The 25,944-nt window shown below is 39.9% G+C and overlaps 2 protein-coding genes across 2 annotated transcripts; both read left to right on the top strand.

The window, feature by feature from the left end:
* The first annotated feature begins 441 nt into the window (after nt 1–441).
* LOC137825202 (uncharacterized) lies at nt 442–1,233 on the top strand. Its single transcript, XM_068630874.2, has one exon. The coding sequence runs from the start codon at nt 442–444 to the stop codon at nt 1,231–1,233; it is 792 nt and encodes a 263-aa protein (XP_068486975.2).
* Nucleotides 1,234–19,610: 18,377 nt separating this feature from the next.
* On the top strand, nt 19,611–21,406 carry LOC150025598 (uncharacterized). Its single transcript, XM_090294128.1, has 3 exons — nt 19,611–19,851; nt 19,925–21,273; nt 21,392–21,406. Exons 1-3 carry the CDS (start codon nt 19,611–19,613, stop codon nt 21,404–21,406), a joined length of 1,605 nt encoding a protein of 534 aa, XP_090150254.1.
* The last annotated feature ends 4,538 nt before the right edge of the window (nt 21,407–25,944 follow it).

The raw sequence follows: 25,944 nt of genomic DNA, 5'->3' as shown, positions 1-25,944 counted from the left end.
GCACGCGCCAGGAGTGAAGAGATGACCCTGCAACCACTCATGGGTATGGTGCAAGGGCTGCAGGACGCAGTGGCAGCCTCAAAGGTGGAGCAGGAGCGCGTGCAGGACGCAATGGCAGCCTCAAGGGTGGAGCAGGAGCGCATGCAGGCGGATCTGGCAGCCTCTCAAGCAAGAAACGACGAGCTCCACCACGCCAATGAGGAATTACGCCGTGGATGGCGTGGCAGAGACGAGCCTGAGGCTGCATCCCCACCCAGGGAATTCACAACACCGTTTTCACAGGCAATTCTGGAGACAGCGATTCCCAACACGTTCACGGGACCCAAAACGACCTTCACAGGGGTAGAGGATCCCGAGGCACACCTCACGGCGTTCCACACACAGATGTTGCTTTTAGGCGATTCAGACGCTGCGAAGTGCAAGCTTTTCATGAGTACCTAGATGGGGATGGCTATGGATTGGTTCATCAGCCTCCCAGAGGGCCACGTCACGTCCTTCGCCCAACTTTCACAACTGTTTAGAGAGCAGTATCTAGCCAACAGAACTCCCGCCCCAGTCTCGTACGACCTTTTCGACGTCAAGCAGCTCCAAGGCGAGACCCTAAAAGAATACATAAGTCGTTTTGGGGCGCAAGTGGTGAAAGTAGGCACCACGGAGGAGCCCATGATTGTGTATGCGTTCAGGAAGGGGGTACGTCCCGGATCTTTCAGTAGAATGCTTAACTGCAGTCGCCCCAAAACTTTCGCCGAAATAAGGCGACGAGCGGTAGAGCATATTGCCTCAGAAGGTGAGACATACGAGAAGTGCACGACCGCTGCGCCTGCGCGGCCCAAGGCACAGATACGTACGCAACCTGTTCGGGTTAACCAAGCCGCCACAGAGAGAAAACACTCAGAAAGGAAGCGCGCCTACGAGCCAAGGAGAACCCAACCTAGGGGTCGAGCTGAGGAAAGGAGAGGAGGAAACAGGCCACCGAAGCACAACTTTGTGATGGAACTCAAAGATCTGATTGCGGTGCCCAACATAGTCGACAGGTTGAGGCCATCGGTGAAGTCTGACAAGGCGCTGGGACCCCACAAAGAATCATGGTGCGAATTCCACGAGGCATTTGGGCATCATATTAACAATTGCTTGGCGCTGGGTCACCAATTGGATGAACTCGTAAAGAATGGCTTCCTGAAGGACTACTTGGTGGAAAAGCAGACAGGACACACGGCGAGGTCCATACCATAGCGGGTGGGTTCTCGGGCGGTGGGTGTACTGCGTCACAACGCAAGAAGTATGCTAGGTCCATAATGTCAGTAGAGACTTTTGAGGATCATTCACCCGACGTGGACATCACGTTCACCAAAAAAGATCTCAAGGACGTTGTGCCCCATGACAACGATCCCATCGTGATTTCGCTCGTCACGGCGGGAAGGATGGTTCATCGAGCATTGGTTGATCAAGGGAGCTCAGCAGACGTGATGTTCTGGCCAACTTTCGAAAAGTTACAGTTGTCCCCAAACCATCTGAGACCGTATGGGGGCTGCCTATACGGCTTTGCTGGCGACCAAGTGGAGGTCAAGGGATACATTGAGTTAAGAACGACATTCACCGATGGGGCGGCTTCGCGAACAGAGAAGGTCAGGTACCTGGTCGTAAATGCCCCCTCAGCATACAACATCCTGTTAGGGAGGCCAACGCTCAACAGGGTAGGAGCAGTGCCCTCCACTAGGCATATGAAGGTCAAGCTACCTTCGATGGAAGGGGTGGTTATCACCATCCATTTTGATCAAAAGGAGGCAAAGAAGTGCTATGAAAACAGCCTTAAGAATAAACGATCGGTGTGCCACGTGAGCACAACGCCACCCCCCGGAGCGGAACCCAGACAACAAAACCAGCGAGTTGGGGACACAACGCTTGAAGTAGTCGCCGAAGGGGATACGATGATGTTAGATGTTGAGAATCACCCAGAAGACAACAGGGAGTCAGGAATTGCGAAGACGGTCATCGCCAGTGAAAGGAGGCCCCAGTCGGTCAAGGATTGGCTCGAGAAGGAGATCGGCGGGAAGACATTCAAGCTAGGAAAAACCTTAGATGACGAAACGCGGGACCAGATCGTCAAAGTGATAAGTGGACATCTGGATGCGTTTGCGTGGTCCGCATCAGATATGCCGGGAATTGATCCTGACTTTTTGTCCCATCATTTGACAATAGACCCCCAAGTCAAGCCGGTCCGTCAAAGAAGAAGGAAGTTCAATGAAGAAAGGAGGCAGGCGATCAAAGAGGAAACACAGAAACTCCTCGCTGTAGGCCACATCAAGGAAGTACAGTATCCGGAGTGGTTGACTAATGTTGTGTTGGTGAAGAAGAGCAACGGGAGATGGCGAATGTGCGTCGATTTCACAGATCTGAACAAGGCGTGTCCGAAGGATTCCTACCCTTTGCCCAGTATAGATGCCCTGGTGGACAGTGCAACAGGGTGCAAGTTGTTAAGCTTCCTGGATGCCTTCTCGGGGTATAACCAGATCAAGATGCACCCCAGGGATGAGGAAAAGACTGCCTTCATGACGGAAAGGTCGTGCTATTGCTACAGGGTGATGCCTTTTGGGCTGAAGAATGCGGAAGCCACGTATCAGAGGCTGATGGATAAAGTGCTCGCTCCTATGCTAGGGAGGAACGTGCAAGCCTATGTCGATGACATGGTCGTGACATCCTCGGAAAGGAATCGGCACGTCGCTGACCTAGAAGAACTATTCGTTACGATAGCCAAATACAAGCTGAAGCTACACCTCGAGAAGTGCATCTTCAGTGTAGAAGCGGGAAAGTTTTTGGGTTTCCTCTTAACTGAAAGAGGAATCGAAGCGAATCCTGATAAGTGTGCTGCCATCCTGGCAATGAGAAGCCCCGCTTCTGTCAAGGAGGTGCAACAGCTTACAGGTCGGATGGCCGCGTTGTTGCGATTTGTATCCGCCAGTGGGGAAAGGGGCCACCCGTATTTCCAGTGTCTAAAAAGGAACAACAAGTTCGTCTGGACGAAAGAATGTGAAGATGCTTTCGTGAAACTCAAGGACTACTTGGCGAGCCCGCCGGTGCTGTGCAAACCTCAAGTGGGAACGCCCCTCAGGTTATACTTCGCCGTTACCGAGAGGGCTCTGAGTGCGGTGCTCGTCCAAGAACAAGATCGAGTTCAGAGACCTATCTATTTTGTCAGCAAGGTGTTGCAAGGACCTGAAGTGAGATACCAAGCCTTAGAGAAAGCAGCACTGGCGGTCGTGTTTTCGGCAAGAAGGCTGCGCCATTACTTCCAGAGCTTCGCGATATGGGTGATGACTGACTTGCCCATCCAGAAGGTTTTTAAGAAACCGGATGTAGCTGGGAGAATGGTAAAATGGGCGGTGGAGTTGTCAGAGTTCGACGTCAGTTATGAACCCCGAGGACCGATCAAGGGACAAATTTTCGCCGACTTTGTGGTCGAGCTATCTGCTGAAACGACGCATAGTGCCGGAAGTAATGATCGGTGGGTGCTCTCGGTTGATGGATCGTCCAACCAGCTAGGTAGTGGGGCTGGAGTCATTCTGGAAGGACCCAACGGCGTGTTAATAGAACAATCCCTGAGGTTTGCCTTCAAAGCTAGTAACAATCAGGCGGAATATGAAGCATTGATTGCCGATATTCTATTGGCAAAGGAGATGGGGGCGAGAGTACTGATAGCCAACGTGGGTTTGCGCTGTCTACCAACCAGATACATGGATAACACCATACCAGCGGTACATAGCAAACGACGTCCTCCCAGTGGAACCGACGGAGGCCAGAAAGGTAAAGAAAAACTCCAGCAAGTTCACCTTAATCGATGGAGAGCTGTATAGGTTCGGATTTACACACCCCCTGTTAGTATGTGTGCATGGAGAGAAGTGCATAAGAATTATGACTGAACTCCACGAGGGGATTTGCGGGAGCCACATCGGAGGTCGAGCCCTGGCAACGAGAACCCTCCGCGCGGGCTATTATTGGCCAACCATAAGGGAAGATTGCAAGGAATACGCACAGCGTTGCAAACAATGCCAGCAACACGCCGATTGGCACAAAGCGCCCCCAGAAGAGCTAAAGTCAATCTACAGCCCCTGGCCGTTTCATACGTGGGGAATCGATATTCTGGGACATTTTCCATTGGCGATCAGGCAAATGAAGTACTTGGTTGTAGCGATCGAGTACTTCACAAAATGGATTGAAGCGGAACCAGTAGCCCAGATCACCGCACACAAGATTCAGAGTTTCGTATGGAAGAACATTGTGTATCGTTTTGGTGTGCTCAAGTGTTTGGTATCAGATAATGGGACCCAGTTTGCAAGTCACCTACTGAAGAAGCTGTGCGAGGATATTGGGACGCAACAGGTGTTTGCTTCTGTAGAGCACCCACAAACGAATGGGTAAGTAGAGTCGGCCAATCGGGTTTTGCAGAGAGGACTGAAGAGGAGGTTGGAGAAAGCCAAGGGGTCTTGGGCTGAGGAAGTCCCCCGCATAATATGGGCATATCATACCACCGAACAATCGGGAACTCACGAAACCCCATTCAGCTTGGTGTATGGGTGCGATGCGATGATCCCAGTCGAAATCCAGGAAAACTCGCCAAGATTCCAGAACTTCGTGACAGAAGATTCAAACGCCGAAAGGAGAATGAATTTGGATTTGCTGGACGAGGTCAGGGAGGAGGCAAGGGTAAAGGCCGAAGCAGTAAAAAGAAGAGTTGAACGCAAGTACAACTCCAGGATGAAATCGAGGCGATTCAGAGATGGCGACCTGGTGATGAGGAAGACCCACCAGTACGAGATGCAGAATAAGCTGTCGCCCAAGTGGACGGGACCATTCAGAATAACCGAAGCGCTCGGAAACGGCGCTTACCGCCTAGAGACACTGGAAGGAGGGGCGATTCCCCGCACTTGGAACGCCACCCATCTCAAGTTTTATTACAGTTAAAAAATTTTCAAGGGGGCACTCTTTTTCCCCGAAGAGGGTTTTTTAATGAGGCCACCTAATAAAGAAGGTTTCGAAATTTATCAAAGTTCCCAGGTTTTTTTGAAGAATAACAGAGAGACAGCGCTCAAGTTAGAACCCAAGCGGCCACAAGGTTATTCATTGCACTCCAGATAAGGAAAGTCCATGGGTCAGATACGTTAAGATCCAAGGGATAGCGGCGCAAGGACCTTCTCCAAGGAACCCTAGGTAATAGCAGCAGCGCAAAGGTAAACCCTAGTTTTCACCTATATAAAGGGCACGAAGAACCCTAGTAAGGGACGCTTTCACAGTTTTTACAAGCTTTAACCTAATTCTCGTAGTTACACAGAGCACAAACCCTAGTTGTCTTCGCAGCACCCCGCAGTGAGCACAAGGCAATTAGGACAACACAGTTTTAGCCACACAGTTTCGGTCATTGAGACTATTATACAGTTTCTAGTCACTTCGATGTTTTTCGCTAGCTGACTTGATCGTCGGAGTGCAAACGGCCGCGAGGGCGCCCCTTTGTTCTTCTTTTTCAGGTACTCACAGACAAGGCAGAACGAAGGTGCCCTAGCTCGTTAGGACAAGCCACGCATAAAGACGACCCAGGTCAACCGGCCGGAACAAGATCAATAACAGGTCTTCCTCGAAGAGAGTGGAGTGATTGCTGCCCCTTGGTGTGATGATCCATGACACAATGAAGGATATGAGCCTTTCATCAAGTTTTAGCCCTCCAACAGAAAAGTTTCTTACTTTTGAGAGTGGGTTCTTAAGACAATTCTTGTAGAATTGCAGCTTGTTGAACTCTTCTATCACCCCTAGGTTTCCCTTGTTAATCCTTACTTCAGAGAACTTCAGCCCAGTTATGGTAGCCCACACATCATTGGTGATAACCATGTCTACTTCCTTCACATGAAAGATCAACGTGTCTCCATTGAATTGAAGGTTAGTATAAAATACATTTACCAAGTCTGGATAGATGTTTCCAAAGAGGTCAAGAAATCTTTTCAGCCTTTGCTCCTTGAAAAGGCTTCTCACAACAATCAAGTTTTGTTGCTTCATTCATGTAAAAGAGACAAGCTTGGGTGTGTTGACAATCTTCCTACTTGTTTCATGTAGGTACTTGTTAGTTAGTTCTGATTCTCTTGAGAACCAACCATCCAGTTTCCCACCACTCCTTACAGCTCTTGTTTTCATCCTCTTAGCAGATGGAAGAATTGTAGCCATTACTCAAATAAGAGAAGAGCAAACACACTGCAGAAAAAGACTTAGAGCTAAAAGAAAAATGAAGAAAACATATTGTTCTTATGTGAAAACAACAACTAATAACTTCACATATATAGCCACAACCTTTGGTCAAAGATGACATTAAGTGGGTTGTTTTCAAAACAAAAAAGAGAATCAAATCTGAACCATTTGTCAATCATAAAAGAAAGTACAAAAAATCACATGTTGATTTGACCAAACTTTAAAAGTAGTTTTTATTTCCAAGATTAAGAGGAATCTGATTCATAAAGAGCAGTTATTACAGAGATATTTTGTATTCAAAGATGTAATTAGGACATTGTTGACCACAAACATCACTGGGTTTAAACAAAAAATCGGATTGAAGCACTTTGAATAAAAAACAGATTTGACCAGTGCTAACATAGTGAAAACAATCGGTTGTTTAGAAGAAACAATTAGTTGAATTTCTGCACTAATGAAAAATTTGAGAAAATTAAATTCTTTTAACAGCCATGCTATATACAAACATTCAGGTCTAAAAGGCACATGGATTTGTATGAAAATAGAAGGAATACAAGCTAGATATAATCCAAGTACAAACATAATGAAAAATTCATAATTGGATTTTGAATCAAATGTTCAACAATGAGAAGAACAAAGAGTTATCTTTCAGATTTAAGGTACACATATGTAAGCAGTACATAGTATTTGGACAAGGCATTGTCTTGCAAATAAGTCTTCTTGAGATCTTGATCTTATTGACCCTTCAAGTGGAGTAAAAAATCTGCAAAACAAAACTTGTTAAATCACAAGATTTGATCCCTTAAAGAACTTGGGACCTTTTGTGTTAGACTTATCCTTGGAACCATCAAAACATCTTGGAATCCACTTAAAGATTCCTTTAGGAACAAGAGATTTGCGAAACTTGCAGAATCTAACTGAATGACCTCTCTTCATACAGTAAAAACATGTAACAATTGGTTGAATCGTTCTTTTAATCGGTTGTTTTTCTAGCACTGATGAAAAAGGTTTTGAAATTCCATTTCGTTTGTTTTGTGGATAAAAATCTAAACCAACTTTTCCGAAAACACAATTTTGAGATGCAAGAACATCTTCAAAGTTGGATTTTCCAGTTTTAAGTTTATCCATAGTTTTCAAAAGATAATGAATCTTCCTTTAAAGATTTTCACAAAACTTTGAGTCACAACTGCAAGTAGAGTTCTTGTAAATCAAATCAAGGTTTTCAAAATCATCTTTTGATTTTTCCAACTCTTCTTCTAGTGACTTGACTCTATTGTTGAATAAGATGCTTTGATGTCTCCAAATCCAAGTGGAAAGCTTGAAGACCTTGCTGCTGTTGTGTGTGTGTGTCTAGTTGTTTGAAACTTGTTAATTTACTCCTTAAGATGATCCAAACTTAATTGAATCTTTAACATTTTGAAAAGATGGGTTTTCTAAAAGGAAGTGAAATTTCAACAGGTTGAAATTTCGAAACAACAGGTTATTTGACACTTAGTGGATTTTAATGCTGTCAAATAAAAATCAATCGGTTATTTTGAAAAATCAACCGATTGTTTTGCTGAAAACCTTAACATAATTCTATTAAGTGGTTTTTCTGTTTTAAATGATTCCAACTCCTTTTGGGCTTTTGTTGTAAGTGTTTTAACCATTTGATTGAAAGATAAAAAGGTGGTTTTACGCTCCTATTCATGAACTAAGTGAGAGAGATCAATAAAAAACAGTTTTCAAGTTTTCAAAGAGCTTTTTGGATCATCTCAAGTGTGGAATAAGATTGGGTCTTGTATTCTGTACTGGACCAGACCTTGGACATCAGCGTCGGCATCAGACATCGGCACCTATGGAGCAGATCGACTCGGTGTTAGTGGGCCCCCAAAGATACGTGTGTTGAAACCCGTATATATGAAAGGCCTAGTCAGCGAGAAAGTGCATGCAGGTGGTGTGTATAGTACATTCGGGTCTAGCACAAGTAAATATCCCTTGAAGACACCCCTAAGAGCATTAGGGTTTTTTGGGGAAAAGTTGCATGCATGATACGTAAGCGACTAGGGCACCTACAAAACAGATGGGCCCCGCAACTCTGGTACATGAGTTGGTACCCTGGCGGCCATGCTGTTAAGATTGTGCACTCCAAAGAGGAAGATTCTGTGCGGTTGTTGTGCTAAGATTGTGTAATAACGTAACAAAATGTCCTCCTAGTAAACCTAATTTCACTAGTGATAAGGCTCTGGTGAGAGAGGGGTCGTTACAATGAGGTGACCTAAAAGCAGTCTATAAAAGGGAGTTGAGATCCCTGGCAAAGGTACACCATTTCTAAGACTGAAACTACTATCTTATTTACTCGTTGTTTCTTACCCCAGTATTGACTTGATTGTCGGAGTGAAATCAACAGGTAGGGCCCCCTCTGTTTCAGTGGAGTCGCTTTCCAACATCCAAGAGTAAGCATTGAATCCACCAGAAATAGGAGGAGCCACTGCTTGCCTTTAAAGTCAACCGGCGACCAAGTCAATCGGCAAGAACATATTATGATCTTTGATCTTGTGATTTACCCAGGTGTATTCTATTCCCTTCCTTCTTGAAAATTGTATGTCAGTATTGGTGTTTCCAAGAAGTGTTGTGTGTTCTTAAGGGGTTCAAGATCAACATTCTTGGTGTAGTTTTTGCCAATGAGTGGTGTGTGTTCTTGAGGGGTTCAAGATCATCATTGTTAGTGTGTGTAGCTTGTAATCTAGGGTTGATTACATAGTGTATTCTCAGTGGTTTCTGAGGACTGGATGTAGCTCAGGTGTTGAGTGAACCAGTATAAACATTTTGTGTGAATCTCTCTATCCTTACACTCTTTAAACTGCTTTAACTTTGTTTTTATAAACTGCTGATAAAAACAACCGGTTGTTTCGTAAAAATAATAGGTTGATTTTCTGCATCAAGCTTAAAAACAGTTTTGTATTTTGCTGAACAAATTTTCTGTTGATTAATTCTTCATAGCTTTACACTCTACCTTCAATACTTGTGAAAATCTTTCAAAAACAATTCACCCCCCTCTTGTTTTAGCCCTATAATTCTAACAATAGTGTGCTTAATGCTTAATGGTGAGGAACAACCATTGATTTTCCATAGGGAATGAATGTTACCGGAAGATGATTTCATGTTTCTGAATCCTATTCAACCAACTATAGAACTCAATGGTTGTAGAGCGCGAAGCTAAGACTATGTTGAACTATTCCATCTTAATGCAGAGGTAAGTGATAACGGTGGCTTATTGGTCTAGATAACCTTGCATGAGGAATCTTTTTGGTTTGGCCAAAATAGGAACATGGATTTTGAATAGAACATTGAATTTATAAATAAAAATAACAAAGGAAACATAAAGTTGTTCCAATTCCAACAAATGTGTTATATTGTTACTTCCTTGCTTTAGTAATTTGTCTAACACTTCACCTCTCGATCTAAATATCTAGCAATATTATTATTATTATTTATAATTGTTATTTATAGATATTACATGAAAATCATCTTCAAATCATGTATCACTTCATTTTAAAAAATAATTATACTTTGATATCATTAATTCCCCATGGATACACAACCCTCAGTTGTACTACAACCGTCTCGATCCGCTTTCGAGTAAAAGTATTAGGGTCTTAACTGATTTGGAAATGATTTAAATTAGCCCACCACGAATCATCTTATTATAGTGTTATTTATGTTTCTACTAGCCTATATATAATATGGTATTTTCTAACGTTCTAGAGGTTTAAGCAAGTTGAACGGTGTAATCTATTGTAATACTTTAAGAATATTTGTATTCAGTTCTTGTATGTTTTCATCAAATATTGATTAGTAGATATATAAAATTTTCTGCTTTAGTCTTTCCTTTACGCGATATTTTTCTTGTTACTCTAGATTGTCTAATGTTTCTACGAATTTCTGTGTGTGAATTTCTTAATTTGATACCAATAGTTTATGTTCTCATACATATACATACTCTTAAAGAATCTGATCATAATAATATGAGCATCTTATTCATATACATATGTCTCTTTCTATCTCTAAGTATGAAGTTTTGCTATGATGATTGCTTATATAATTACTCTATTGCTATGATATTTTCTTTGGTCTAATATTTACATATTTATTTCTCTGACAATTTAATACTTATATATTTATCATTATATTCTTATAATTTTTTTGAACCTATCTTTTGTTCTAATAAATAGACTAGCATAGTCAAATGAAACTAAAGAAGAAAATAATATTTTCACTAGACTTAAAAATAATCTCGTTTTTTTCCTTGATCTAACATGTTTGCAATCCTACTTCATCATAAAGTCTTATTAAAAGTTTATTTGATTACATATTTAATCTAAAGCTCTGGAAAAATGTGTCTTTACTCAAATATCTTTTATACCTTTCACAAAATCAAAGTAATGAAAATGACTAGTTAGATGAACATTTAGTTAGTTTTATCTATTCTCATAAAACTCATATCTATTTATCATAATAAAAAAAAAGATACTGTTAAGACGTAAATGTGTTTTTATAATAAGAAGCGAGTCATAATCTTAACGTCAAGCCGTAGAGCGAAAGTCCAACAACCTGTTATTTTAATTGAGCGCTTAAATAAAAGAAAGGTTAAAGCTCTAGGCACGAAGGAATTGCGTCAGATGGACGTTGATAAGATCATGAGTGTGTTTTGTTTGACAGACGATAGAGCATCTTGTCTAATAAAAACATGAACTTAGAGAATATTCTAAAGCTTAAGTGTAATGTAGAAAATGTTTTCACCATTAGTTATCAAGAGATTTGCCCCAAGTTCAAGCCTCATTCAAATATCTATGGGAATTTGAGTTAAATATTAAATATCTACCAAATTTACCTGACACAAGCATATGTCAACCCTGCCCTTGCTATTTGTCTAGTACGGCGTGGGCTTTTATCGATATTAGAAGTTAAAAATTATGCAATCTAGAAAGATAAGTACTGCCCACTATCAGAAAAGTTGCGCAAAGAAGAGAAGATAAATTAATTTTGCATGAAACAAATTAAATTTTTTTGAACATAAAAGTTTGACAGACGATCGTAGAAAGAAGAAGATATTCAAGTGAGCTCAAAGCTACTCAACAGGCAGAAAAGGGTTTGCAACGATCACTTCTTCTTGAGTTTCTATAAATATATTTTTTAAGAAGAAAGAATAAGAACTATCTGTTTTTGAAAGTGCCAAAACTCTGCTATTTTCTCACTTCCCCCTAAAAGATTTGTAAGAACATTGTTTGTTTTCAACCTAACAAACTAGTTGAGTAAGCCTAACCATTATATATGTCGAAAGATAGAACTAGACGTAGTTTGTGTGATCAGATGCACCACTACAAAAATATTGATTATCTTTTCTTTGCTTGATCTTTTATATTGCATGTTTCAATTATTAATCTAACTAAATAAGGAGGAAAAGTTAAAACTATGCTTGTGAAATGATCTATTTTATTATATCATATAAATACACATATTGTGATGCAATTCTTCTTGAGTGTTGGATGGAATTGATGGAAGGCAGTGGAAGACTTGTAGATTTATGAAGGAAGCACCGAATGGCAATGAATGTTTATGGGTTTGGGCATGAGTTTATAAGTTGCAAAGGCTAAGGAAGAGGTTATGTCAACTTCCTTGAATTTCTAGAATGCAAATGAGCATCATAGAAGATAGACTTGGATAAAAGTGTGTTGAGAATTTTGGAAACACAATTTTATATATCAATCAAGTCTACAAATTACAAAAGGGAAGTGTCTTATTTCTAAGCTGATAAGTGTCATATTTTGGTAATATTTCATATTACAAACCAAACACTTATGGTTGCTTATTGATAAAATAGCTATAATCCCCTAATTTAGGAATTTAAATACTTTCACATTTTTTGTGTTAATTTCATGATGATAAGGGAAAATGGAGATGAAAGGGCTAAAAGAGAATAAACAAGATGCAAAGGGAAAGTTGAAACTTTGGAAACTCGCCCAAAATCACCCAAGAAAGCTCAGTCTAGAAGAACTCGCCCAGGCGAGTTCACTCAAGTGAAGTTGGGTTATTTCTAGTCAAACTCACCCAAGCAAGTAATAACTCACCTAGGTGAGAAGTCACTTAGCCCAAGCCCAACTAGGTTAAATAAAAGGCGTGAGGAATAACCTTAGACATCATTGGGAGAATAGAGAGAGATAGAAAACCCTAGAGGAGGCAGCTGTCAAGGAGAAAAACCCTAGATCTTCTTTTCTTGCTTTCCATTCTTGTAATGACCAACGTGAGTGGCTAATTCTTCCTTTTGGGTTTGAGATTAACATGTTTAAACTCTTATGTATTGAGGTGATATTTATATATAATATTTTATTTCCTGATTGATGATTGATATTATCATTTTATTCTCAAAGCTTGAATTATTCATGATTTTGATCCTTAGATTTGACTCAAAAGTAGTTCTAGAATTTGACCTAAATGATAATGCTTAACATATTTGAATGCTAGGAATAGATTTTAAATGTTAATTGCTTTATAACATTCGTTCGTAATGATAAGGAGTTTTTATAAATATGCGAGAAATCAATATTTAAGAGACTCTCTTAATAATTTTGTATGCGAGGAATCAATATGAATGATTTTTATATGTGCATCAATATCTGATGAGAATCAAATAAAGGAGGCTTTTATTAATGAAGGAAGAGGACATTCGCCTTCACATTTGAAGTTCTTCCTTCTAGTCTTCTCAAAATTAAAAGAAGACATAAAATAAAGATGAGGCTCAAGCCCAAAGCCCAAGCCCAAGCCCAAGCCCAAGCCTAAGAAGGCCAAAGCCCAAAAAGCCCAAGTCCATCCCATGAGGGGCAAGGCCAAACATTAAATAAAAGAGCATCATTTGATTTACTCTTGTAGGAGGTGTGGATATTAAATAAGGAAGTGTGAAAATGTAAAGTAAAGTCACATTATCCATGTGACTTAGGAGAGTAGGTGTAGGTGTAGTTTTTAGGAGGTGTCATAGTAGAAAAAGGTCACACCTCCCATGTGACTTGTTTTTGGCGGGAATTTCAAATGAGTTTATTTGAATTTTCCCACCTATTTTTCAGCACCTCTAGGCTATAAATTAAGGTGCTGCCTTTGTATTTTTCAGATTTGAATTTTGATTAGAGAAACTATACTCAATTTTTGAGAGAGCATTGGAGAGCTTTATGCCTTCCTCACTTAGTCTTATCTTGAGAGTTCTATGGTTACCTCAAGTGGCGGCTTGCACACTCATCTTGGAGTCACCATCCTCTAAGTGGCGTGATCATCCAACCATTCCTCCATCTTCATAAGCTTTCTCTTCTCCTTCCTTCCTTCTCTTGTTATGTTCATGTCTTAGCTTGCTTCTTTGCATTTTTCAGTTCGGCATTTTCAGTCAATTGTGTTTTGCTTCGGTTCATTTCAATTTCTACCGTTCATCTTTGCTTCTTCTTCATTTTCTTGCTTAATTGTTCGGTGCATTTCTGTTCTTACACTTTTGGTTCGGTACCTTTGCCTTTTCAATCAATTTGTTCGGTTCAATTTGACTATACATGGAACTTCCATATGAGTTTGGGTTTTGGTACTAGTCTTGGTGAGTTCTTGAACATAGAACCTTGATCCAATTCTATCTTAAAGTGCCTATCTCATATCCAACTCAAGATGATTCCTAAGAATGTCAAGAATCATTCATATTGTGCTATTGGAATCATATCAATATCAATCAACAAACTTTCTAACAAACTTTTATATATTTTTTTTCTATTTACTGAATGGTATAATTGAAAATTCAACTGGTCCTTATCGTTTTGATATTTGTCCTTAGGGACAAATTTATTACTTCTAACACGATACATTTATTGTAAAATAGTCATCAAGTTTTCTACGTTGTTGTCGAGGAATTTTTTTTATTTTTAAGCATAAATTCCTAAATATTGTGAATATTTTAATTTTTTTATTGTTTCTTGTTTTTATTTTTTGTTTTATTTTATTTCATTTTCAGATTTGTTTTTGTTCTTACAACAAGGACCAAGAACACTAGAATCAGGTTGACAAGATTTAACTCTTATACAAATCTTCTAATCTTGGGCTGGACTCTCTCGGTTTCTTCGTGGGCTGGATACTCTGGACTTCTCCTCACGTTGGGTGCTCTCGGCTTCTCGCTCAGCTATGTGCTCTCGGCTTCTCCTCAGCTAGGTGCTCTCGGCTTCTCGCTCAGCTAGGTGCTCTCGGCTTCTCCTTCCCACAGATGGGGGGGTGTACCTACAAGTCGCTCCGATGCCAAACTCAGAAATGATGTAATGTTCATCAGATAAAATTCACTCTTACTTACCTCTCATGTTGATCTCCTATTTATAGATTTTCCTTAATGGGCTTTTCACTTTACCTTTGGACTTTCTTTCTACACCATTTTATTATTTACGCACCCCCTAACATAGGTTTCTTATGTAATTTGGGCCTTGCTATATATATATATATATGTTTTAATTTTATTTTATATCTTTATTGTTATAATCGAGAGGTTATTTTGATATTAGCTTTCGGCCTAACCTCTCGGTTTTTGCCTATCAACACAATATATTTATTGTTATAACCGAGAGGTTATTTCGGTATTAGCTTTCGGCTTAACCTCTCGGTTTTGACCTATCAGTACACTGGCCCCCTAGGCATAAAGAATTTGGAATAAAGTTTTTTGTTTAAAAATAATAAAAAAGTGTTTATGTCTGATATGGTGTGAGAATTTCAAGATATGATTTGATGTGTTTTAAATGCCTTGTTTACCGTGTTTACTGAATGATTTGACAGAGGTATTATTTGAACCCTTAGATGAATAATTTTTTGAACGGTTTGGAAGGGCTTGTGACTTTTCAGTATCTAGGGTTTGTTTTGTTTATAAATAGGTACCCCATTCAAATTGTTTATCTTTTCATACGAGTTTTATTGCTTGTGGAGAGCTACGACGTTTGAAGCTTTCTTCTTCCTCTAAAGGTAACAATGTCTATCTCGAAATCTTCTTCTAGTTCCGATGGTCTGAGTAGTTTTTCAAGCGCGGGTGGTGAATCCACCGGTCGAGTGGTACGAGAAGAAGAAGATCTTGAATCAAAGTCTTCTTCTGCTACTCTTTCTTGTATGAAAGATTCAAATGAAGCTGCTATTGTGGCTGTTGCCGAAAGAGTCAAAGTGATTTCTCCAAAGAAGAAACATCGTCCAGGTTACAACTGGGTTAATTCTAAGGTCCGAGACTTCTTTTCTCGGTATCGCTCTGCTAATGAGCTTCGTGATTTTGTTTCTAATTCGCAGATTTATTATTCTGATGTTGAGAATGATATAATTTCTTTTCGGCGTGTGGGTGATGTTGATAATGTCTGTCATGGCCGAGAGGGTGATAGTAATGAATTTTTTATTTGTTTCTTTAGGGACCTTCATATTCAGTTGCCCTTGAATGATTTTCAAATGGGTATTCTTAATATTCTTAATATTGCTCTTACCCAGCTTCATCCTAATGGTTGGGCGGCAATGCAAGCTTTTAGCATTTTGTGTAAATTATTGTCACTTTCTCCCAGCCCCAAATCTTTTTTGTATTATTATAGTTCTCGGCCAGGTAAACGACCAAGTTGGTTGTCTCTGATTAGTAAGCCGGATATTTGTTTTCTTAAGCCCTTTACGTCGTCGTATAAGGATTTTAAGGGGAGTTTTTTCAAGATCTTAATAGAGCCTGAAGGAAGAGAATATTTTTTTGATGGAGACATTCCGAAATTTCCTTTGTATTGGACGCAAGATCCATTAAAGTTCAATTCGTGGTCTTGCCACTCAATGAATGCTGCTGATCGTCGTGTTATTGAAGTTTTTGGTCACATCTCGTATCGAATTCCCACTCGCGCTTTACTACAATTGTATACTTCAAAAAGTCCACAAGAAGATCTCATTGGTATTTAATTGTTTCGGCTTTTTCTTGTTTTATAGCATGAGATTTTTAACTTTGCTAAATTTTTTATTGATTTTCAGCATTAATGGCGGCCACAAATCCGAAAGGTCGTTCATACTTTACAAAACTTCTTAACAGAGCTGGTGATGTTACTCCTCGGCGAAAAAATGTGGTCAACCCGGTAGTGGAGGTAGGAACTGTGGAACCTCTTTCTTGTATTGAAGTTGCTGAACCTGCGAAGGATGATCATGATGTTGGACCTTCAAGAAAGTCCAAGAAACGTGCTAGAAGTAGCAAAAAATCACATTCCTCTTCTCGGCGCCATCGTCATTGTGAAGGTGGCTCAACGGAATCTCTTCCTGAATCTATTTTTGGTGCTGCTACCAAATATGCTAAGTTTGTCCAAACTTCTTTTACTGAGTCATCTTATGATATGCTGAAAGCTGAGAGTGCTGCTTCTTTGGCTGATTCTATCATCGAACTTTCGAGTAGAACTCTTTTGATTGGAAAGATGGTGAAAGCAAAGAATGGTAGCTGCGTGTCACTTGCCGAGTTTGAAAAGTTAAAGAGTGAACTTGCCGAGAGTAAGGATAAAAATGCCGCTTTGTCTTCGCAATTACAAGAGTTGAGTTTGCAGAAGAAGGAACAAGAGGTAGAAACAGAAAGTCTTGAAAAGCAAATTTCTGATTTAAGAGTCGCGAATTTGAAGGCTGGTGAGGAGATCACTCAACTTCGTAATGAGAATCAATTGCTTGATGGAAGAGTTTCGGAATTATCTTCCGTGAAGGAGTCTAATATCAATGCTATCAAGGCTATGGAGGAGAAGATTGAGCAATTGAAGGTGGATGTTTTTGAAGCCCAAAACTTCATTTTGGAACAACATAAGTTAGGTTTTGCGAAAGCTTTGGAACAAGCGAAGTATTTCTATAAGATTCCTATTGATGAAGGCAATTTTGATGTTGAGAAAGATTTTTATAATGGTGAGTTAATGCCTGTTAACGAAATTCCTGAAGATGATACCGATGGTGTTGATGCCGAGAGCTAGATGGATATGCGCTCTCATTTTTTGTTTGTAGCTTTTGGTTTTTTGTTAACGAGAAGCGAATTTGTTTTGAAATGTTATGACGTTTGATCCATGTATGGATATTTGCATCCTTAATGTAATTCCTTTTTGGAACTTTAGCATGTATAAAGTTCATTGTTATTTTCGGTTTAACATTGAATGTTATCACAAAACCTCTCGATTTTGACTTCTCGGTTGCATGATTAACTTTGTTTTTTATTTATTTATTTATTTATTATTATAATTATATATTATCATAAACCTTTCGGTCTTGCTCTGCCAATGTTATCCTTTCAGTTATTTAATTTAAATGCTTTAAATGCCATATTTTGGTTAAGAATTTTTTAAGTGTTGTTCTTAGTGTCTATAACCTTAAAGCAATAAGATTACTTTTTAGTTTTTGTCATCTCAAAGTAAATAAGATTATCTTTCGATTTTTGTGACCTCAAAGCAATAAGATTTCCTTTCGGTTTTTATCACCTGAAAGCAAGAGGATTACCTTTCGGTTTTTATCACCTGAAAACTACAAGACTACCTTTCGGTTTTTGTCATCTCAAAACAATGACTACCTTTCGGTTTCTATCTTATAGTGTTCTAAATGGAGGATTTTTCGTTCGAAGTGCAAAGAATTCTTTCGGTTTCAAATGCTTTTACTTCAAGTAAAATAATTGTCGAATATTAATGCCGAAAAAGCAAGTCATGAATGTTTGCTACATTAAAATAAATTAGACTTAAGATTTACCTAACAACGTAATAGGCCGAATATTGAAGCCGAAAACAGGGGATTAGAATATCTTTGATTGCAAAAACAAATCAAAATTTAAATTCGGTTAACTAAAAATCAATACTAAAACCGAAAATTGAAATTGGACCCATTAACTATATTAGGTTGTCTAAAACTGCATCCTCCATTCATATTTGCTGCTATTAAAATTATCAATTAGTAATCCATTCGGTTTTATTAAAACATTTTATATATCTTGATATCATGCATTCATAGTTTAACTGAATTTTATTTGAATGCTTGAAACGTCGTTTGGGTATAAATCTTAATTGGATCTTTCGATTAAACCTAAAGGCATAAAATTATTAATGATCTCGGTACAGGGATCTTTCGGTTGGGTTTTGAAAGCATAACGTCGATGTATACGTAACTAACGCTTTTAGTTCTTTGTTTTCGGTTTTAGCTAATAAAATAATATTTGCAGTTTTTATCTTTGATTTTATTTTTGCCATTTAGTATAAATTCAGGTTACGTTTTCACCTTTAATGATGATGAGATTGATATTATTATTGGAAAACGAAAAATTGATTTAGTATATATCCTGAAGTAGCACTTTGAATTGTTTAAGGTATCAAATTATTAAGCCAGCCCTTCAATTGTTAAGGTTGAATAGTTTGGAGATATTGATACGCGAATGTGTTGGAGCTCTCGGTTTTGTAGCAAAACCTTTCGGTTTTGTAGCAAGACCTTTCGGTTTAGTATGTTTGGAATATGACAAACATGAGAACTATAGAATATATATTTTTTTAAATACTTATTAACTACCTTTCTGTTTTTGAATTATGAAATTATTGCTTTGGACCTTGCGGTTTTGAAGGCATAAAATTATTAAGCATTTGTTGACTTGTACCTTTCGATTTTTATGGGGAAAATATTCTCGAGGGATTTCATTTTGATTGAAAGCATCCAATACGGAAAGTGTACTGGGCCAAGAGATTGGACCGAAAGCAAGGTGTATTAAGCCGACCGAAAGCAAGGTGTACTAAGCCGACCGAAAGCAAGGTGTACTAAGCCGACCGAAAGTAAACTAAATAACGAAAGAAATAAAATAGAATGGAAATTATTATTAAGCAAAAGCCCATGAAACGGGGCCCAAATATGTAGGTATGTATAGTAAATGTTTAATACAAAAAAAAAGGCCCAAATAACTTCTGGGCCCAATAAAAGAGTAGTATAAATAGAGGGTCATCCTGAGAGGTAAGGGTTGTTGAAATCATTTTAATATCCTGTAAAACTGAATCTAACTTTGGCATCGGAGCACCTTTCAGGTACGCACACCCATCTGTGAGAGGATGCCGAGACCAAAAACCGAAAGATCGAATGGAGTAAATTAAAGTTGACCGGGAAGTGTCAGTCAAGCAATTCAATAAAACGTGAAAGGTTTTCAAACCAAATACAAACCAAGAACGAGTAAGCCGAAAGATCACACCGAGAAGGGAGTCCGGAAGCGAAGGCCGAGAGGTCAACAGGTGGAAGACGAAGACAGTTTGTTTCTAGGTCCTTGTAAGAACATTTTGGCGCCCACCGTGGGGTCGAGAAACAAAATGAGCGAAAGAGGAGAACATTCTAGAGAACAAGAAGATTGTCAGAACGCCATGACTATGGCCATGTTAATGCAATTGCAAGAGGAATTTGAGACACTGAAGAAGAGTAATGAAGAGGAGTTGAGCATGTTGAGAGCTGAGAATGCTTACCTGAGACAAAGATTGAATGGAGAAACAGCGTTAAATACTTCCCCGAGAAACTTTGTTAATGAAAGAGAGAACAAGGAAGAGAGTTTCGGGGTTACACAAAGGAAGATACCTGAGACTTTCCGGTGTCGCTGTGGAAACGCCAGTCAGAAGACACCCGTTTTCTGAGACTATAATAGAGACCCCATTACCTGACAATTGGAAGAGTTTAACAATAGAGAAGTATGATGGGAGCACAGATCCAGATGAACATGTTGCAATATACACAACTCAAATAAGTCTGTACACGTGGAACGACGCCATTCTATGTAGGGTTTTCCCAACTACCTTGAAAGGAGCGGCTCTAAGCTGGTTTACCCGGCTACCACCCTTATCTGTTGATTGTTTTGACACTTTGATAGAAAAGTTTGGAGCTCAATTCGCTACAAGTAGACCACATCACTTAACATCCATAGCTCTCGTAAACATAAGACAAGAACAGAATGAGTCACTGCGAGCTTTTATGGAACGCTTTGGAAGGATGGCTTTAAGTATTAGAAACCTCAGTCCGGAAGTTTCTATGCATCATATGATAACTGCCTTGAGACCGGGACCATTTGCCGATAGCTTATGCAAAAAACCAGCCGTAAGCCTTGATGAATTAAGACGGCGCGCAGCAAAGTTCATGCAGATGGAGGAGTTAAGGGACTTTAGGAATCAGGCAAGGATGGACGTGAAGAACGAGAAGAAAACAAATGAAAGAGAGGCAGGATATCAAAGTAGACGTTTCAGAGAGGAACCCCGTGGCCGAAAGTTTCAACAATACACACCATTGAGCACAACTCGGACCCGAATACTTCAAGAGGCGATGGCAACCGCAGTAATACCGCCACCAAGGAAAGCACGAACCCCAGATCGAGCTGACCATAGCAGACGTTGCCAGTACCATAAAAATCATGGCCATCACACTGAAGAATGCATAGCGCTGAAAGACCGAATTGAAGAGTTGATTCAGACAGGGCAATTAAAACGCTTTGTTAGAGTCGGAAGAATGAAGGCTAGTCAAAGTCCAGAACAAGATGTCAGGAGTAGAGGAGAAAAATTTGGAAGAACGACTGATATACAAAACGATCGAAAGGAGAGAAGAGGAGGAAGAGACGAAAAAAGAGATCTAAGAAGTGGAGGAAGCCACCTCCATTCTCAAGAGAGAAGGAGCCGACAGCGCAGTTTGGGAAGGCCAGTCAGGGGGTTCATTAATACCATCTCTGGAGGTTTTCCGGAAAAGGAAACATATAATACGATAGGAAAGAAATATTTGAGAGGTGCCATGACCGTGAATTATGTTTTCAAAAGAAGAAGTTTGCCACCTATGTTATTTACTGATGAAGATTTCCAAGATATTGATCCTGATCAACGAGACCCAATGGTGATAACAATTGAAATTGCCAGGTACGCGGTAATGAAAACTCTAGTAGATCAAGGGAGCTCAGTCGATATTCTGTTCTGGGAAACCTTCAAAAAATTACATTTGAAAGAACAAGACATGGTTCTTTTGAAGGAGCAAATAATTGGGTTTTCAGGTGAAAAGGTTGACACCAAGGGATATATTGATTTGCCGACAACCTTTGGTAGAGGAAATGCAACGAAAACAATTACAATCAGATACCTGGTGGTAGATACTCGTACTTCCTATAATGCCTTGTTAGGAAGATCTTCGTTGAATAAGTTGGGAGCTATAGTGTCGACGCCGCATTTGGCAATGAAATTTCCAACTGAACGGGGAGACATAGCAACCATATATGTTGATCAAAAAGCAGCCAAAGAGTGTTATGCGACCGGACTGAAGATGGTCCGAGAGCCGAGAGTGGCGACCGGAAGTATGGAAGCAAGAAACATGGTTGCAATGGTGGACTTGGATCCCAGAATGAATGATGATGAAAGGATAGAGCCAAGAGAAGAAATTACATCGGTTCAATTAGGCGAAGATGAAACGCAATGTACATATGTTGGGGGTAGTATGCCCGAAGAAATGATTGATGACTTAGTGGCAGTGATAAGAATGAACAAAGATTTGTTCGCCTGGAAGGCATCAGACATACCGGGAATTGATCATAACATCATTTCTCACAAATTATTTGTTTGCCGAGAAGCAAGACCGATAGCTCAAAAACGAAGGAAGTTGGGAGAGGAAAAACGAAAAGCTGCTCTTGAAGAAACTGAAAAATTGTTACAGGCGGGTTTCATTAAAGAAATCCAATATACGACTTGGTTAGCAAATGTAGTTCTCGTCAAGAAGGCAAACGGAAAGTGGCGAATGTGTACTGATTATACAGATTTGAACAAGGCATGTCCGAAAGATTCCTATCCTTTGCCGAGTATTGACAGGTTGGTTGATGGGGCATCTGGTCAAGCCATGATGAGTTTCTTGGATGCTTATTCCGGTTACAATCAAATACAAATGTATAAACCTGACATCCCGAAGACTGCATTCACTACCGATATGGCAAACTATTGCTATCAGGTCATGCCCTTCGGTTTGAAAAATGCCGGAGCAACATATCAAAGATTGATGGATATGGTGTTTAAAAAACAAATTGGAAAGAATATGGAAGTGTATGTGGATGATATGATTGTCAAGTCTCATGCGGTAGATAACCATGTGAAAGATCTTGAAGAAATATTTGCACAGATAAGGAAGTACAACTTGCGATTGAATCCAGAAAAATGCGTTTTTGGAGTCAAAGGTGGGAAGTTTCTCGGCTTCATGTTGACTAACAGAGGAATTGAGGCAAACCCAGATAAATGCGAAGCGATAATGAATATGAGGAATCCGATAAATTTGAAAGAAGTTCAGAGGTTAGTAGGAAGGTTAAATGCATTGGCAAGGTTTTTGCCGATACTGGCCGAGAAGTCCAAACCGATAGTGAAGTTGTTGAGGAAGGCCGAAACGTTCACGTGGAATGAACAATGTGAGCAAGCTTTTGCAACGATCAAAGAGACGATAGCTAAACCTCCCATCCTGGTCAAACCTATGTCAACTCTGCCTATCATTGTCTACCTTGCCACTTCTCACGAAGCCATAGGAGCAGCCTTGATACAAGAAAATCCAGAACAAAGGCCTATATACTTCGTGAGCAGAGTTCTCCAAAGCGCCGAAACTAGATACCAACGGGTTGAAAAAATTGCTTTAACACTTGTATACACAGCAAGGCGACTTCGGCCATACTTTCAGAATCATCAGGTTATTGTCAGAACCGATTGCCCGATAGCCAAAGTATTAAGAAAACCTGAACTTGCGGGAAGAATGGTAGCATGGTCAGTAGAGTTGTCAGAATTTGGAATCAAATATGAGCCGCGAGGAGCAATCAAAGCACAAGCATTAGCAGACTTTATTATCCAAATGCCGACAATGGAAGCTGATCATGAAGCGTGGATTGTATTTGTTGACGGATCATCCAGCAAGAAGGGGAGTGGGGCAGGAATCGTGCTAGAAGGACCAGGGAACTTTCATTTGGAAATGGCTCTGAAATTTGAATTCAAAACTTCAAATAACCAAGCCGAGTATGAGGCTTTAATTGCAGGGTTGGTTTTAGCCAAAGACATGGGTGCACAAAATGTTATATTCCGAAGTGATTCTCAATTAATGGTGGGACATATGAGAGGTGAATACCAGATAAGAGATCCTTTGCTATTAAGGTATTATCACAAAGTCTTAAGCATTATGGAAAACTTTATCACAGCCGAGATCATACACATTCCGAGAGAACAAAACACAAAGGCAGATTCTCTATCCAAGTTGGCAAGTCAACGAAGACAACCTCAGCACAACTCCATTTTACAACAAACCTTGCACAATCCGACTGTTGGAGTGGAAGAATGTTTGATTGTTACCACAGAGAAAGATGATTGGATTCGATCATACAAAGAAGTGATTAACAATCAAGAACAAGGAATTGAAATTGATGTTAGAATGGCTAGAAAAGTCGCTAATTTTATCTTCATAGGGGATGAACTGTACAAGAGAGGGTTTTCAACTCCTTTGTTAAAGTGTCTTTCTCATGAGCAAGCTGAACATGTAATCCGAGAACTTCATGAAGGACTATGTGGATTGCACTGTGGTGCGCGAACAATGGCAACATGAATCTGTCGTGCCGGATATTATTGGCCGACAATACGTGAAGATTGCAATCAATACGTTAAAACCTGTAAGAAGTGTCAGGAATTTGGAAGCCTCAATCATATACCATCACAAGAGTTGCAGAGCATTACTTCTCCTTGGCCATTCGCTAAATGGGGAATGGATATCCTCGGCCCATTCCCTTTAGGCCGAGGACAAACAAAATTCATGATTGTTGCGGTTGATTATTTCACAAAATGGATAGAAGCTGAAGCGTTGACAAAAATAACAGCTCAACAAGTTCAAACATTTGTGTGGAAGAATATAATTTGTAGATTCGGCATTCCACATTCTATTATAACCGACAATGGCCGACAGTTTATTGATAAAAAGCTTCTGGAATTCTATGCGGATTTGGGAATCAAGTCTACAACTACCTCAGTTGAACATCCGCAAACAAATGGGCAAGCAGAATCAGCTAACAAAGTCATTCTCAGTCAACTAAAGAGAAGATTGGGAAGTGCGAAAGGGTTGTGGGCCGAGAAGTTACCTGAAATATTGTGGGCATATAGATGCACACCGCAGACATCAACTGGAGAAACACCATTTAATCTCACATATGGAACAGATGCTATGTTGCCCATAGAGGTCATTGAACCAACATTGCGAAGCCAAATAGAAGATTGGAGTGCTAACAATGAATGTTTAAAGGTAGAATTAGATTTGATTGAAGAACTTCGAGAGAAAGCCAAAATCAGAGAAGAAGCAGTGAAAAGAAGAGCATGTAAGAGGTTCAATGCGAAGGTAAGACCGAGAACTTTTAGTGAAGGAGATTTGGTATGGAGAATGAGAACTGATGCAAGAAAAGATCCAGCACAAGGGAAGTTAGCACCAAACTGGGAAGGACCGTTCAGAGTAAAAGAAAACTTGAAGAATGGAGCCTATAGGTTGGAAACGTTAGACGAAAAGCCAATGCCCAGAACTTGGAATATGAGTCACTTAAAATTTTATTTCAGTTAAGGCTTGTATTTAAGAACACTAACTATTGTATATTAAGATCTTTTGTTGAAAGTTCTAAGTGTTAACTAGAAACTCTCGGTCTTGGACGCTTTCACTCCAGGTGAAATCCTTCCCGAAAGAACGATTGCCAGCTTGCTTGATTAACATCGTAAGTGCTGGCCGAACGCTCACCAAATTTGCTTGATTAACATCGCAAATATTGGCTGAACGTAACATCTCAAGTGCCGGCCGAACGCTCACCAAATTTGCTTGATTAACATCGCAAATATTGGCTGAACGTAACATCGCAAGTGCCGGTCGAACGCTCACCAAATTTGCTTGATTAACATCGCAAATATTGGCTGAACGTAACATCGCAAGTGCCGGCTGAACGCTCACCAAATTTGCTTGATTAACATCGCAAATATTGGCTGAACGTAACGTCGCAAATGCCGGCCGAACGCTCACCAAATTTGCTTGATTAACATCGCAAATATTGGCTGAACGTAACATCTCAAGTGCCGGCCGAACGCTCGCCAAATTTGCTTGATTAACATCGCAAATATTGGCTGAACGTAACATCTCAAGTGCCGGCCGAACGCTCACCAAATTTGCTTGATTAACATCGCAAATATTGGCTGAACGTAACGTCGCAAATGCCGGCAGAACGCTCACCAAATTTGCTTGATTAACATCGCAAATATTGGCTGAACGTAACATCTCAAGTGCCGGCCGAACGCTCACCAAATGTGCTTGATTAACATCGCAAATATTGGCTGAACGTAACATCTCAAGTGCCGGTCGAACGCTCACCAAATTTGCTTGATTAACATCGCAAATATTGGCTGAACGTAACATCGCAAGTGCCGGCCGAACGCTCACCAAATTTGCTTGATTAACATCGCAAATATTGGCTGAACGTAACATCGCAAATGCCGGCCGAACGCTCACCAAATTTGCTTGATTAACATCGCAAATATTGGCTGAACGTAACATCGCAAGTGCCGGCCGAACGCTCACCAAATTTGCTTGATTAACATCGCAAATATTGGCTGAACATAACATCTCAAGTGCCGGTCGAACGCTTACCAAATTTGCTTGATTAACATCGCAAGTAAGCTGGCCACCTATCCTTAGTTGTTC

This window comes from Phaseolus vulgaris, chromosome 8 (genome assembly GCF_051622355.1).
Source record: "Phaseolus vulgaris cultivar YP4 chromosome 8, ASM5162235v1, whole genome shotgun sequence".
NCBI lineage: Eukaryota > Viridiplantae > Streptophyta > Magnoliopsida > Fabales > Fabaceae > Phaseolus > Phaseolus vulgaris.
This window is presented reverse-complemented; position numbering and strand designations above follow the sequence as displayed.

Excerpts from the sequence above, each read along its gene's own strand:
- LOC150025598 (XM_090294128.1), top strand. The coding sequence starts at position 19,611 with ATGACTATGGCCATGTTAATGCAATTGCAAGAGGAATTTGAGACACTG. Across the intron at positions 19,852-19,924 it reads GTGTCGCTGTGGAAACGCCA|AGAAGTATGATGGGAGCACA; the intron begins GTCAGAAGACAC and ends GTTTAACAATAG.
- LOC137825202 (XM_068630874.2), top strand. The coding sequence starts at position 442 with ATGGGGATGGCTATGGATTGGTTCATCAGCCTCCCAGAGGGCCACGTC.